Source organism: Malus domestica, chromosome 13 (assembly GCF_042453785.1).
Source record: "Malus domestica chromosome 13, GDT2T_hap1".
Classification (NCBI taxonomy): Eukaryota; Viridiplantae; Streptophyta; class Magnoliopsida; order Rosales; family Rosaceae; genus Malus; species Malus domestica.
Window position 1 is genome coordinate 4,734,774 of NC_091673.1, and position 12,790 is coordinate 4,747,563.

Sequence of the window (12,790 nt, forward strand, 5' to 3'; positions counted from 1 at the left end):
CAGAAATTTCTCTTCAATTTCATGAACTTATAAATTAGGGTTTACTAATTTGTAGGAAAAAGAACAATAAGAATAGAGAAGTAAAGTAGACTGCAGCGGTAGTGATGGGAATTCTGGAACTGTGGTGTGAATTGTGAAAGAAGAAAAATGGGAGCAGCGATGGGATTTGGACATGAGAAAAGAAAAGTAGGAAGGTGATGGGACTCAACGAATTATTGGGAATCAGCCATCAGATTTTTATATACATATTTCTTGATTGGATTAGTATTTTTATATATTATTATTTTCAGTAAAAAATTATTTTTGGAGGGCAGATGGCTTTTAGCCCCATCAAATATATATATTTTTTATTTGATTAATGTTTTTATATAATATTATTTTATATAATATTATATTCAATAAAAATTTATTTTTGGGGGCCCCCAAAATTTTGGGACCTTATGCATTAAAACCGGTCACACCACTTAAAAGCCGACTCTGTCCCTAAGTTTCATAACGAATTGGTATGAATCATGAAAATATTCTAAAAATGGAAAATCATCGATCTGAGGAAGCTAACTTCTTCCTTTGGGTTACCCAAAAAAAGGGCACACATCACGGATTCTTTAGGCATGCTTAAAGACTCTCTCTAACCTAACTGATTGCTTGGGGAAATTGTGGACATGGTTCACTGGTTCTACTTTGTAGGTCAAAAGAAATTGCATGGAATATGCATTATATTATTTTCCAACCTTTTGTAAAGAATTTGAAAGCAACGTGACAAAAAGCAAATACTTCATATGATTAAGGGGTGTGATATCCACACACCCCATTTTACTTCTCACACACCTTTTTAATTTTCGACCGTCGGATCAGATGAATTAAAGAAGATCAACATACATAAATAATCAAGGGGTGTGTGAGAAGTAAAATGAGGTGTGTGGATAGCACACCCATGATTAAATATTCAGGTCTAGGCATGTTTGAAAGGAGAAATAAAAAATTGTGTCCAAATTGAAGCATATTCATTTTAATTCCTATCAAAATGGTGGGATGAGAAGATATATATTTGTATTATGTCTGACCTAGTTATATTCACATCTGGATTCTTTACGAGAAGTCTTTCAAAATGTAGTCAAAACATCGTCCATGTGATATTAGGATTCACTTAACTTATAACATGTGTATTTAATTTTTATCCATATTATAACACGAATAATAATTCACCGCGTAACATATGTTTCATGTACATAAACGAGGCAATAAGAATAAATTGTGTAGACCGGTGAAATTGGGTAGTCGGGTTCTGATAGCCCGATGCTGGGATCTTATTGGTCTTGATGGTATGGCCCAATACACTGCTAGGCCACACTGTGATATATTCTAGCCGAACTATGGGCTCACTAATGAGCTTCGCTCTTGTAGCATTCAGCTCACCATCCTCGAGCCCCATATATATATATTTTTTAAGAAAACCTTAACGGTACGAAAGAAATTTATTGATATGAAAAAGAAAAAAAAAGTTACACTTAGTTAGAGAAGCCAAAAATCTTATCCTTTATAAAGCAAGAAAAACAAAATACAAGAAAAGAGGGGAGGACATACACCTTACCCTTCTTGAAAAAGAAAATACAAGAAAAAGGAGCAGCTAGACCTCAAGTCCTGAAAAAAGAAAATACAAGAAAAAGAGGAAACCTATATTTTCCCTTATTGATATATCCAACGTTTAAAATTTATACGATCAATATTTTTTGTAGAAATATATAAAAAATTAGAGAAATATATGAAAATAAGGATTGAAGTCTAAACTTCACCTCATATCACATAAACTTTTAAGTTTAAACTAAAATCGATAGATATTGTAGATATTTTTGACACATCTGTTAAATACTAGAGAAATTCGTATATTTCGTCGTCCAAACCAATGTTTGACCTCTAAAGTTTCATTTTAAATTTTCATCATTTTCATCAAAAGCGACTAAAATCGATTCAATATATTCATTGATATTTCTACCAATTTGCATATGAATATTTATACTGATACTAATATTTAAAATATTAAAAGCGTCTGAATGATTTGTTGGTGAAAATATTTTGATAACTTTTAAACGCTAGAAGATTTTTTTGGTGAAATTTTTTTCTTTCGAGAAACTACGACATTCAGTAATTCAAAGAAAAGAATACACAAACATGCAAGGATAGGGTGCAAATATATATATATATATTTTGGTACGGTTGTTCTTCGGTTTAATTCGTTTGTTCCATTTGTTTTTTCGGTTTTCGGTTGTTCGATGGTATACACATAAACAAGGCATAATTGGATAAATGGTTCCCGTGGTCATAAGGTATTCAGATGAAAGTCCTTGTGGTAAAAAAAAATCGGATTTAAACCCATGTGGTCACAGTTTGTTAGGATTTAAACCCTTGTGTTATAAGTCTGTTAGGATTTATACCCTTCTGTTAGGTTGGCCAAAACGGATAAATGGTCCCTGTGGTCATAAGGAATTTGGAAGATAGCCTCTGTGGTATAAAAAATTTGGATTTAAACCCCTATGGTCTAAGTCTATTAGGATTTATGCATGAAATTAGAGGTTATATCATTCCTTCGTTAAGCTTATAGGTGAAGCAGAGTTTCTCTAAGTATCTATCAATAAAAAATATCTTACAATAAAAAGGGGGGGGGGGGAGAGAAGATTTCAGTTTATGGTAAAAAAATTCATTCATCTCAGTTATTTCACAAGCAGAAAAAGACGAAAACAGAGAATATGTTGAATTTCAAAAAGTTAGTTTCACCAATAGGATACGAAAACTTACTTCACATTTACAATTACACAAAAAAAACTATTTATCTCATGAGGTTCACCTCGTTATGTCGCGTCTCCTAAGAGAAACTCTGCTCCACCTGTAAGCTTAACGAAGAAATGATAGAACCTCTAATTTCAGGCATAAATCCTAATAGACTTACACCACATGGGTTTAAATCCGATTTTTTTCTACCACATGGGCTATCTTCCAAATTCCTTATGACCACGGGACCATTTATCCGATTTGGCCAACTAGGGTTATCATCCGAATACCTTATGACCACGGGAGACTATTTATCCGATTAGGCCAATAAATAATCTCAAAACAAAATGAAAAACGGTCCAGCGCGACAAACCGTAAAGAATGAGTCACAATTAGACAAGTGAACCGAACCGGAACGGTCGGAGGAGCGCTAAGGAGGGAGTGAGGAGGAGTCGGAACCTGCCTCTATAGGAAGAGGGAAAACCAGGAGGCCGTTCGTTTTTCCCAGATAGCAACACCTCCGACGCACACAGAGGGATCGAGAGGGCGACAGTTTGATCGCTGCCCTCTCCGTTTCCGATCAACCACCACCCCTCATTTTTGTTTTCTTTACACATTTACATTTGAATTTAATTTTTCATTGCGTTTCGATTAGAAACCCTTACTACGACATCATTGTTTTTGTCAAATTACCTGCGCAAATTGCTATGATTCTCGGTGCCTTTTCATGCGACGATTGAATACCCGTAAAGGGAAGCCTGCCGACGACGACGACGACAGCAATATGGATCCGGTTAAGCTCCAAATCCGACCCATCACCCGATCCAATCTCTTCTCCCGGAGTCCCAAGCACAACCCCAGATCGAGCCTCTTAATCATCGCCTCAGTCGCCATCGCACTCGCTCTCACAGTATGCTACTTTCTAGTTTCCGCGCGAAATTCGAGAAATTTTGGTACGAAACGGTACGGGATTGTCATCGACGGCGGGAGTACGGGAAGCCGGATCCATGTATTCGGGTGCGGAGTCGACGGCGGTAATGGCGCCTTGTTTGATTTTGGAAAGGATGGGTTGGCGTCGATGCGGGTTAATCCGGGGCTTTCGGCGTATGCAGAGGATCCGGAATCGGCAGGTGGGTCGCTGCGGGAGCTTGTGGAGTTTGGGAAGGGGAGGGTTCCGAAGGAGCACTGGGCGGAGACGGAGATTAGGCTTATGGCTACGGCGGGGCTTCGATTGCTTGACTTGGGTGTTCAGAATCGGATTCTGAATTCTTGTAGGAAGGTGCTTCGCAGTTCGGGGTTTAAGTTTCGTGACGAGTGGGCTTCCGTCATTACAGGTACTGTTAGTTGTGAATTTATGGTGATTTTGGTATTAATTGCAATACTATTGAAGTGAAATGAATAAGCTTTGAAGCTAAATTTAGTGGCATTGTGCGAAACAAGCCGATATCGGATACTAGGAAAGATTATTTGCCATAATGTTCATTGTTAATTGTATGTTAACTTCAAGTTTGTAGTTTTTTATCTTTCGGAATTAGTCTTCAAATCGTTATTGCTGAAAATTCTAGTTGATTTAGGATCTGATGAAGGATTATATGCTTGGGTTGTTGCAAACCACGCTCTTGGTACTCTTGGTGGTGATCCAACCCAAACAACTGGGATTATTGAACTTGGTGGAGCTTCTGCTCAGGTTAGGTTATTTCTATCTGCTACTTGGGAATTTGTGTTCTATTCGGAAATATGATTAGATATCTTCTTGCACAAGCACTAAAAAGTTTAGGCCTTTTCACTTAACAGTCCTTGATAACGTTGCACTTTAGAGAGAAACACTTCAAGTCCAATGTTTTGGAAGGATACCCTGCTGACTTTGAATGGGTGAATGACAACAAAGGAATTTCACAACTAAGAATTAGTTAGAACATGGCAAGTGGCTAGCTGAGTTGTTTTTTTTTCCCTCCAATTATACTCTTGAAGTGTTTTTTCTAATTTACTAAAAAAATATCGGAGAAAAGAGTTGGAAGGAGTTATGCATGGTTCATGTGGTTGGGAATATGAGGTTCTTATTTTTTGGTTGTCTGAGAATGTTCAGTGCAATTTTATTTTAGGTGACTTTTGTTTCAAGTGAGTCAGTGCCTCCTGAGTTCTCTCGTGCAATTAAATTTGGCAATGTCACTTACAATCTCTACAGTCACAGCTTTCTTCATTTCGGCCAGGTATTCATTTAGTTCTGTTAACTCTATTTAAAGTTGCCAATCAATTGGAAGCTTGAACTTTAATTTTCCTAAAGGTGCTACTTTATGGTTTGAAGTTTAAAAAGTAATTTGGTTTTGCAGAATGTTGCATATGATTCATTGAAAGAGGCTATTGTTTCTGGAGACTTCGACTCAGGTTTCTTTCTGCGCTGATTATATGAATGCTTTGAACCTCAAGTTATTTGACTTACTGAATTCCAATATATTGTTGTGAGTGTGGCACCTTGAACTGATACCTCTTTAGATACATAGAGTGTCGTTGTCTGTCCTGATAGGATCTGTCTTTATTTGAATGCAATGGATTTGTGTTGGTTCACATTCGTTTGCATTGAATGCTACAATTGACAGTTCATATATTCTTAAAACAGAATATTAGACTGTTTGCTAGCATGGAGCATATTTATGCGGTTCTTACTCTCCCTTTTGCACAGTTATTTTGATTCCTTTCTTTGATCAAATGCATATTGGCCATACTTCTTAAAGTTTCACACTTAGAATATGATATTTTTTTTTCTGAGTTTCTTCATCCTTTTCTCATTAATGCAGCTGCTAAGTCACTTCAGGAAAGAATGTCAATAGATCCTTGCACTCCTAAAGGCTACTCATATAAGATGCAGTCTTTGGAGCTTCCTCCACGTTCTTCGGTTGGGAAGAACAGACATTTATCTGCTCTACAATCAAGGGGTAACTTCTCTGAGTGCAGATCTGCTGCAAAAATTATGCTGCAGAAAGGAAAAGGTTTAGATACTCTTCTTCAATCTTTAGTGTATTATTACATTTGCGTGACACGTTACCTTCTTTTAACACTGATTATCTCTTTACTTGGGATCAGAGAAATGCTCGTATCAACATTGCGATATAGGATCAACTTTCATTCCTAAGCTTCGGGGAAAGTTTTTGGCTACAGAAAACTTTTTCTATACATCTAAGGTTTTTTTCTTCTCGGTACTTTATTTTTCATCAGTTTCTTCTTATTACTGCTTTTACCATCAATTTTAGTGTTAAGCAAGTAAAAATTATACCTTTTCAGATTTGAAAAAAAGATATTATTCTTCATTGCAGTTAACGGTGTTTCTTACACTCCTTTTTCTTTTTTGTCAATACTTGCTTAGTTCTTTGGTTTGTCCCCAAAAGGATTTCTTTCAAATTTGATGATGGCTGGACAACAATTTTGTGGAGAAGATTGGTCAAAGATAAAGAAGAGATACCCGACAGTTGATGAAGAAGCTTTGCTGCACTATTGCTTCTCTTCAGCATATGCGGTAGCCCTACTTCATGATAGTCTTGGAATTGCTTTGGATGATGAAAGGTATTACTCATTTTACTTCAGAATTGTATATTAATATGATGACATACTTATACATTTGAACTTGAGCACACGAATGCGAATCTGTATCTTATTGTTTGTCACTATTTTTTTTTAATTACCAGGATCGGGTTTGCAAATCAGGTGGGAAGTATTCCACTCGATTGGGCACTGGGAGCTTTCATCTTGCAAAGTACATCTGATTTGGATGTAGGGCACTCTGATCGGCTTACCGCCATAATTGATGATGGATCTCCCACATTGCTATCAGTAATTTTTATCTTTTCAATATTAATGTTTACAGTGTGGTCACTGTCAAAGTGGAGGAAGCCACAGCTGAAGACAATTTACGATCTGGAGAAAGGGCGGTATATAGTCACTCGTGTTAGTAGATGATGATAGCGCCTTGTAGAGGAGTGCACACTTGCAATGTAGATTCGGATTGAAAGAGTGGTGCGATATGCTAAACCCAATTCACTTGAGCAGCCTCGGCTTCTTGCCCAAGGCCACCCTCTCGAGGTCACCAACCAGAAGTGAGATTGTACAGTGCGGGTATCTATCTGCACAGAATTTAGAGGTAACTTACTTGCGCCATAGCTACGCTTAGATCCCCATTTTGTATTCAGAGGAAGCCCGATACCTCTTATTTACTATATCATATGAGCTCACATTGGCTCCCAAATGCAATAAAGAAGGTTAGGATAAAAAGAACAGGGGCATGCTGGTATTGGAGAGAGATGTCGAAAGCTGTATTGTTGTATGATAATGTGGTAATGCACGTGATTTGTTCGTCACAATTGTTATTCTTGTTACTGAAGCGCGAGCTTATTTCATTGCATCAGGGTTTCTACTTTTCATGTGCTTCGTGTTATTCAATTGTCTCGTTTGGATTAACGAAAGAATTACCAGCTCTCTCGACTGTTTGTAGCGAGTGAAAGCCTCTGGGAACGTATATGTTCACTGAAAATTGTAGTTGTTGATGTCATGAGATCCATTTGAAGACTGAGGTTATGGTTTTTCAGAATTTCAAATTTTGGGGAAATGAACTTTCTCATTTTCACTCGAAAACTAAGAAACCACGTAGAGCATGACCATGTTAAATGTCCGGCCCTTAAAGAGAAGCGTCAATAGACCAAAAGCTAAGAGTTGCGTCCCTGAGGTACCGTTTGGTACGTGGGATGGGACGGAACGGAGTGAGACGAGGCGTTTCGTTCCACGTTTGGTGCGTTTAAAACGGGTGGAACGTGCTGTTCCACGGGACGAATTTTGGATGAATTTTCGTTTTGCCTCACCCTCTTGAAACGGTTCTTTCCACATCCGTAGAACACAAAATTATAACCTCTCCGTCTCTTTCTTCCTCCCTGTTTCCATCCGAAGAAATTTTTGCTCCCATTCCGTTTCGTCCCGTCCGCTCTGCATACCAAACGATACCTGAAGGTCTGGTTTTTTCTGTTCCCATCCGGGCAATGCAAGTAATCGAAGTATGCCCGTGGTTATGTTGTTCCAATTGCTTTTAAAACAACGTCGTGGACGTGTAGTTTGGTTTGATGTTCTCTCCCACATGTTTCTACAATTTGGGAGAGAAACATGATAGCTCTCGTTTTCAGTCGAAAGGGTCTTGGTCTCTTTGGGCTCCAAGCCTCCAATCCTACCATTTTTGTTTGAACGAGTATCTTCTGAGCTGTATGAGTGTGACAAAAAGAAGAACATGCAGAAGAAATTAATAATTTAATTAACATTTCGTAGGGAAATTAATGGTCTTTTACCAATTTGAATCTGTGGGCGTTATCCTATTCTCACCTAATTAATTAAATCTGACCCAAATTATACAGCCTAAAGTGTGTTGAAATAATTGATTAAAGCGTAGCTTCACTATTACATTACACCTCCAATTTTGAACAATTTAAAGCAAAGTTTGCAAAATTTAAGACCGTGATTTTGAACCACGGAAGTGGTCTAATGGAAATGCGATAGAATTATAAGTCAGGTTTGCTCTTTGGTCTTGGATTCGATGCACGAAGCTGTAAAAAAATACGGATAATTTATTGATTGAAAGCTCTGAGAGGAAGTGTGTCATTGGACCGTGAATAAAAATGGGTTGAAATATCTTTGGCCCTTCTGCACTCCACTGAAAATTCGTCTACTTTTCAGTGTGTGGGATACCTCAAAGTTTAGAAAACAAAAACGCATGATTTTGATACCCTTCAAAGGTGGCAATTTTCAATAGAAGGATTGGAGTTACGTAGGCTTGAGGGTCGGTTCAAAAGTTGGATTGAACTATTAACTTCCAAACCTAATGACACTCGCAAAATGTTACAAAAAGTAACCAAATTAGGGGCACGTGAAAGACCCGTTTAGGCTTTTAACCTAATTCCAATGGTATGTTTGAGACTGTTTGTAGATGGGGTAGAACGGGTTTTGACAATCAAAAGTGCTTTTGATCATTTCGTGAGAAAATTCAGAAGTATTATAAATTAAAACTATATTTTCATTAGAAAGTTCGAGAAACGCTCTTCATGTTATGGAATCCAATATTTTTAAATTTATAGTGTGTTTTACAATGTATTAGTTTTTGTAAATTTCCCAACACATTCCCATATTTGCCAAATTCGGTGATGGTGACGAGTCCGATGACGACGATGGTAATTGATAAGCAACTTCATTTGTCCAAGTCAGTGTCGTTGTATATCGTGCAGAGCGGAACCGGTCGTTTTACGCGGCAACGAAAAATCAGTAGGACGAAAATACCCCTTCTAGTCGTTCGGCGAAGTCGAGGACAAGACAGCCGGCACTATATGTAGCCATTTGGCTATTTTGGGCAAATCCAAATTAACAACCAACGGACGACTCCAATTAGAAAATTCACGAAATTCCCTCTCTCTCTCTCTCTCTCTCTCGATTATCTTAACGCGCTTTCGATTTTCCTCTCCTACTCGGAGGTAAGATTTTTCTCCCAAATCGGGAACCTCCGATCCGCTGTGTCAGTCCAGCGCGATCCCGGGTTTTCGAGGGCTTTAATTTGACCCCAAATTCGTTTCGTTTGGTTGGTAATTTGTGTTGGCTCAATTCGATTAGGTCTGTTTTTCTGTGCAATCGGCAATGAGTGACCACCTCGTGTTGTACGTTGACCGCCTCCTTCGGCCCATGGCAGCGCAGCCGCCTTCCGAGCCTGCTGAGGCTGGTTCTGTGCCTGAGCCGGCTGGACCGGAGCCAGAACGGGGTGCTGCCGGGCCGTCTTCGAGTTCGTCATCGGAGGAGGCGGATGAGGAGGAACCGCTGATTCAGACGGCGGAGTGCCGCATTTGCCAGGATGAGGATAGCATTAGCAATTTGGAATCTCCTTGCGCCTGTTGTGGCAGCCTCAAGGTATAAATTTGCCGTCATTCTGGATTTTTTTTTTGTTGAAAATGGTACGGATTTGAATTCATTTGGGTGGTTGTAGGGCATGTTTTCGATTTTGTAAATTACTGTGTAGTTTTCGGGACAGAGAGAGTATAATGAAATGTCCCCAAATGAAAGTATGAGCATTTCGACATGGATGGGAGAATTTCCTAGCTATTTATTTGAATTTGTGGAATCCATTAAGTCATTAGGACATGCCGTCTCACATTTCGTATTCAAAGTACCGGTCTTGCCCATCCTTGTTTGCAGTTCTTTCATCAATATTGTAAATTTGTAATTAACAGAATTGTTGCATTCCAAAATGTTGAATTTGTAAAGCATGTATTGTTTCTATGAGCTAGTGCTTAGTAATCATCTATTCATGTCTTCTTATCTTCGTTTTTCGTGTTTGTCTGATCGCATTGTGAGTGATGAAATTTGTTTTACATCTGTTTATCATATGGGTCTCCAATGGATTTCTTACTGTTTTTCTAATTTGTTTTTCAGTATGCTCATAGAAAATGTGTTCAGTATTGGTGCAATGAGAAAGGGGATATAACTTGTGAAATTTGTCATCAGGTATGCTTCTTGAATTTTTCTGCATCTATTATTGGCGCTAATCTTACGTTTGATTTTCCGACTGCCTTGGTTACTGGAATTTTCATTTGTTGAAAAATGTACTCCTAATTTCCTGTTAGAATCCTTGGCCGGCTGTGCGTCATGAGGAATTAAAAACTAGTAATGAGTGGATGACAGTTGAATTTATGTGGTGACATGGTAAGGGATGGATCACCCTTGACCTTTTCCTAAATGATGTGATACAATGGGGCCATGTTTACCTAAGAAAATTAAATTTGAGCGGGTGAATAGAAGTCATTTGTGTACATATAACTTTTAAATCTCTCATACACATTATGCTTTTCATGTATCTATTTAACGCTATAAAGATAGCTTACATTTTCTTCAGAATTTGGAAAAGTAGGTCATGTTCTGTTTTGTATTTAAGTTAGATGGAGAAGTTGTTTGAATTTGTTATTCTTCCATCTTATTTATTTTGAAAATTCGAAATCCTTCCAAGCGATATGAAATTTCTTTCCGTTCTAATACGTGGTCTTTTGCATTATGTACAGCCTTACCAACCTGGCTACACTGCACCTCCTCGTCCACCATCTGATGAAACTACTATTGAAATTGGGTGAGTCAAATTTTCTTATACATGTGTTCATGTTTTACTCAAGTGTCTGATTTCTCTTGATTATCTTGGTAACTTTGCTACTTAATGCTTCTGTCATGTTTATGAATGAAACTGTATAAATGGCAATGTAGATTCCTTATAGACTTATAGTTACCTTACTCATATTTGGCTATGGATGTTTCTTGCAGTGGTGGCTGGACACTTTCTGGCACTCCCTTGAGTTTGGATGATCCACGCATTTTGTCAATTGCAGAGGCAGAGCGTCAATTTATGGATACTGAATATGATGATTATTCTTCAAGTAGTAGTGGAGCTCCTTTCTTCCGTTCAGCTGCCTTAATTGTAAGCCAAATAATTTTCAAAACTTACCAGAAAACATTCATATTTTTTCTCATATGCTTATTCCTCATGTATGATGTAAATCAGCTTTGGTTTTTTATCTTGCAGTTAATGGCCCTTCTAATCTTGCGGCATGCATTGAGGGCCTCGGTTTCTGACTCCGACTCTGGGGATGACAGTGACACATCTGCCATTTTCTCTGTAAGTGGATTTGAATTTGCATTTTCTACAACATGCTTGCTGGTGTTGCATTGGTGTTGCATTATTGAAAGAATGTGATTTGCGGTTCATTGAGGCTGATAAACTGGTCGTTCTTTGCAGCTTTTCTTGCTTAGAGCGGCTGGCTTTCTACTGCCCTGCTATATTATGGCTTGGGCCATCAGTATCTTGCAGCGTCGACAGCAAAGACAGGTCAGGATTATCTTATCCACTGTTGGGGTTTTTATTTATTTAATTTTTTTTTTCCCGGCTCTGCTCTTACCATGCTGGGCTGATGTAGCTACATAATAATCACTTGGTCTATTCCATAGTAATGTCGTAAAGATATAATCGTAGATTTGGAAACTGTAACATGATACATAGAATTTGTGCTTATTTTTGTTGCTCATTATTGTTCTCATCGTAATATGAAAAAACAGGAGGCCGCAGCAATGGCAGCAGCCCAAGTTGCTTTTGTTCTTCAATCCGGGCAACATAGGGGTTTGCAATTTGCGGTAGCACCAGGACCCAGCGGAACTCCACATCCAGAAACTGCACATCAAGAAACTGCCTAATTTATGAAGCCAACAACATGCCAGAGAGTTTCCCGTGCCATGATGAGGGCGATTCAGCGGAAAGTAGTGAACAATAAATGAAAACGTTTACGTTTGTCAAAAAATATGATGGAACAAAAAAAAGTGAAACATTGGAGAAGCGAGAAGGCTGTAATTGCTTGTGGAAAAAGGCTATGTCGGGCAGGTCTTGGTTCGTTCCATCTTTGGTTGTCCTGTATTTCATGTATGTTTTATGTACATTAATTTCGTCCAACCAGAGAAAGAAAGAAAAAAAATATTGATTTGGTACTCCAACTTGTTGGGTAGCTCAAAGCAGTTGGTTGTTCGACTTGAATATATTTCCTCAGCTCAAGGATGTTACATAGAAAGATTGCGGCGAGGGACTTAAAACATCTGTAGAACCTTGAGGTAAATTTGTTAGAAATGCAATATGAAAATTCGATAAACAAACTAGAAAATGATTAGATGCAATATATTTGAGTTAACCTTATGAAGCTTCTTCATAAGTCATAACCAACATGCTAGTGGCGCGTTACCGTGTCAAACACATGTTATGCCTTGCATTCTAGTGTAAACTAGCAAGGCTTGTTATGACATGCATTTTTCTAACACGTTGCCTACTATTTCATAATATTTTAAATAAAAGAGATCTAGGAAAAAATAGACCCCGTCCCTAAAATTATTTTTTTAGAAATTAGTACAAAACATGATGCTAGACGTATTCTTACCATGGGAGCGCCCAGCCCAACAAGCTCTCCAAGATTAAGGTTGTGACGATGTT

General features: G+C 38.1%; 2 protein-coding genes across 4 annotated transcripts; both read left to right on the forward strand.

Moving 5' to 3' along the window:
• Positions 1-3,139: 3,139 nt before the first annotated feature.
• On the forward strand, positions 3,140-7,118 carry LOC103451818 (probable apyrase 6). Of its 2 annotated transcripts, XM_070810258.1 has the most exons (9): positions 3,140-4,100; positions 4,341-4,453; positions 4,869-4,976; positions 5,097-5,151; positions 5,562-5,753; positions 5,848-5,945; positions 6,128-6,324; positions 6,447-6,531; positions 6,626-7,118. In XM_070810258.1, the coding sequence occupies exons 1-9, from the start codon at positions 3,494-3,496 to the stop codon at positions 6,659-6,661; spliced, it is 1,491 nt and encodes a 496-aa protein (XP_070666359.1). In that variant the 5' UTR covers positions 3,140-3,493; the 3' UTR covers positions 6,662-7,118. The 2 variants fall into 2 exon arrangements, with proteins under 2 accessions (XP_070666359.1, XP_008389467.1); XM_008391245.4 differs by having other exon boundaries at positions 6,447-7,118.
• Positions 7,119-8,972: 1,854 nt separating this feature from the next.
• On the forward strand, positions 8,973-12,297 carry LOC103451817 (uncharacterized). Of its 2 annotated transcripts, none has more exons than XM_070810259.1 (8): positions 8,973-9,260; positions 9,397-9,687; positions 10,210-10,281; positions 10,833-10,897; positions 11,086-11,239; positions 11,345-11,437; positions 11,558-11,647; positions 11,875-12,297. In XM_070810259.1, exons 2-8 carry the CDS (start codon positions 9,421-9,423, stop codon positions 12,007-12,009), a joined length of 876 nt encoding a protein of 291 aa, XP_070666360.1. In that variant the 5' UTR covers positions 8,973-9,260; positions 9,397-9,420; the 3' UTR covers positions 12,010-12,297. The 2 variants fall into 2 exon arrangements, with proteins under 2 accessions (XP_070666360.1, XP_028947296.1); XM_029091463.2 differs by having other exon boundaries at positions 9,016-9,260; positions 11,324-11,437.
• Positions 12,298-12,790: the final 493 nt, after the last annotated feature.

Bases quoted from the DNA above. Each gene is read 5' to 3' on its own strand.
- LOC103451817 (XM_029091463.2), top strand. From the start codon at position 9,421: ATGAGTGACCACCTCGTGTTGTACGTTGACCGCCTCCTTCGGCCCATG. The intron at 10,282-10,832 runs GTATGCTTCTTG...CATTATGTACAG, and splicing joins CTTGTGAAATTTGTCATCAG to CCTTACCAACCTGGCTACAC. The intron at 10,898-11,085 runs GTGAGTCAAATT...TGTTTCTTGCAG, and splicing joins GAAACTACTATTGAAATTGG to TGGTGGCTGGACACTTTCTG.
- LOC103451818 (XM_008391245.4), top strand. From the start codon at position 3,494: ATGCGACGATTGAATACCCGTAAAGGGAAGCCTGCCGACGACGACGAC. The intron at 4,101-4,340 runs GTACTGTTAGTT...TAGTTGATTTAG, and splicing joins GTGGGCTTCCGTCATTACAG to GATCTGATGAAGGATTATAT. The intron at 4,977-5,096 runs GTATTCATTTAG...TTGGTTTTGCAG, and splicing joins GCTTTCTTCATTTCGGCCAG to AATGTTGCATATGATTCATT.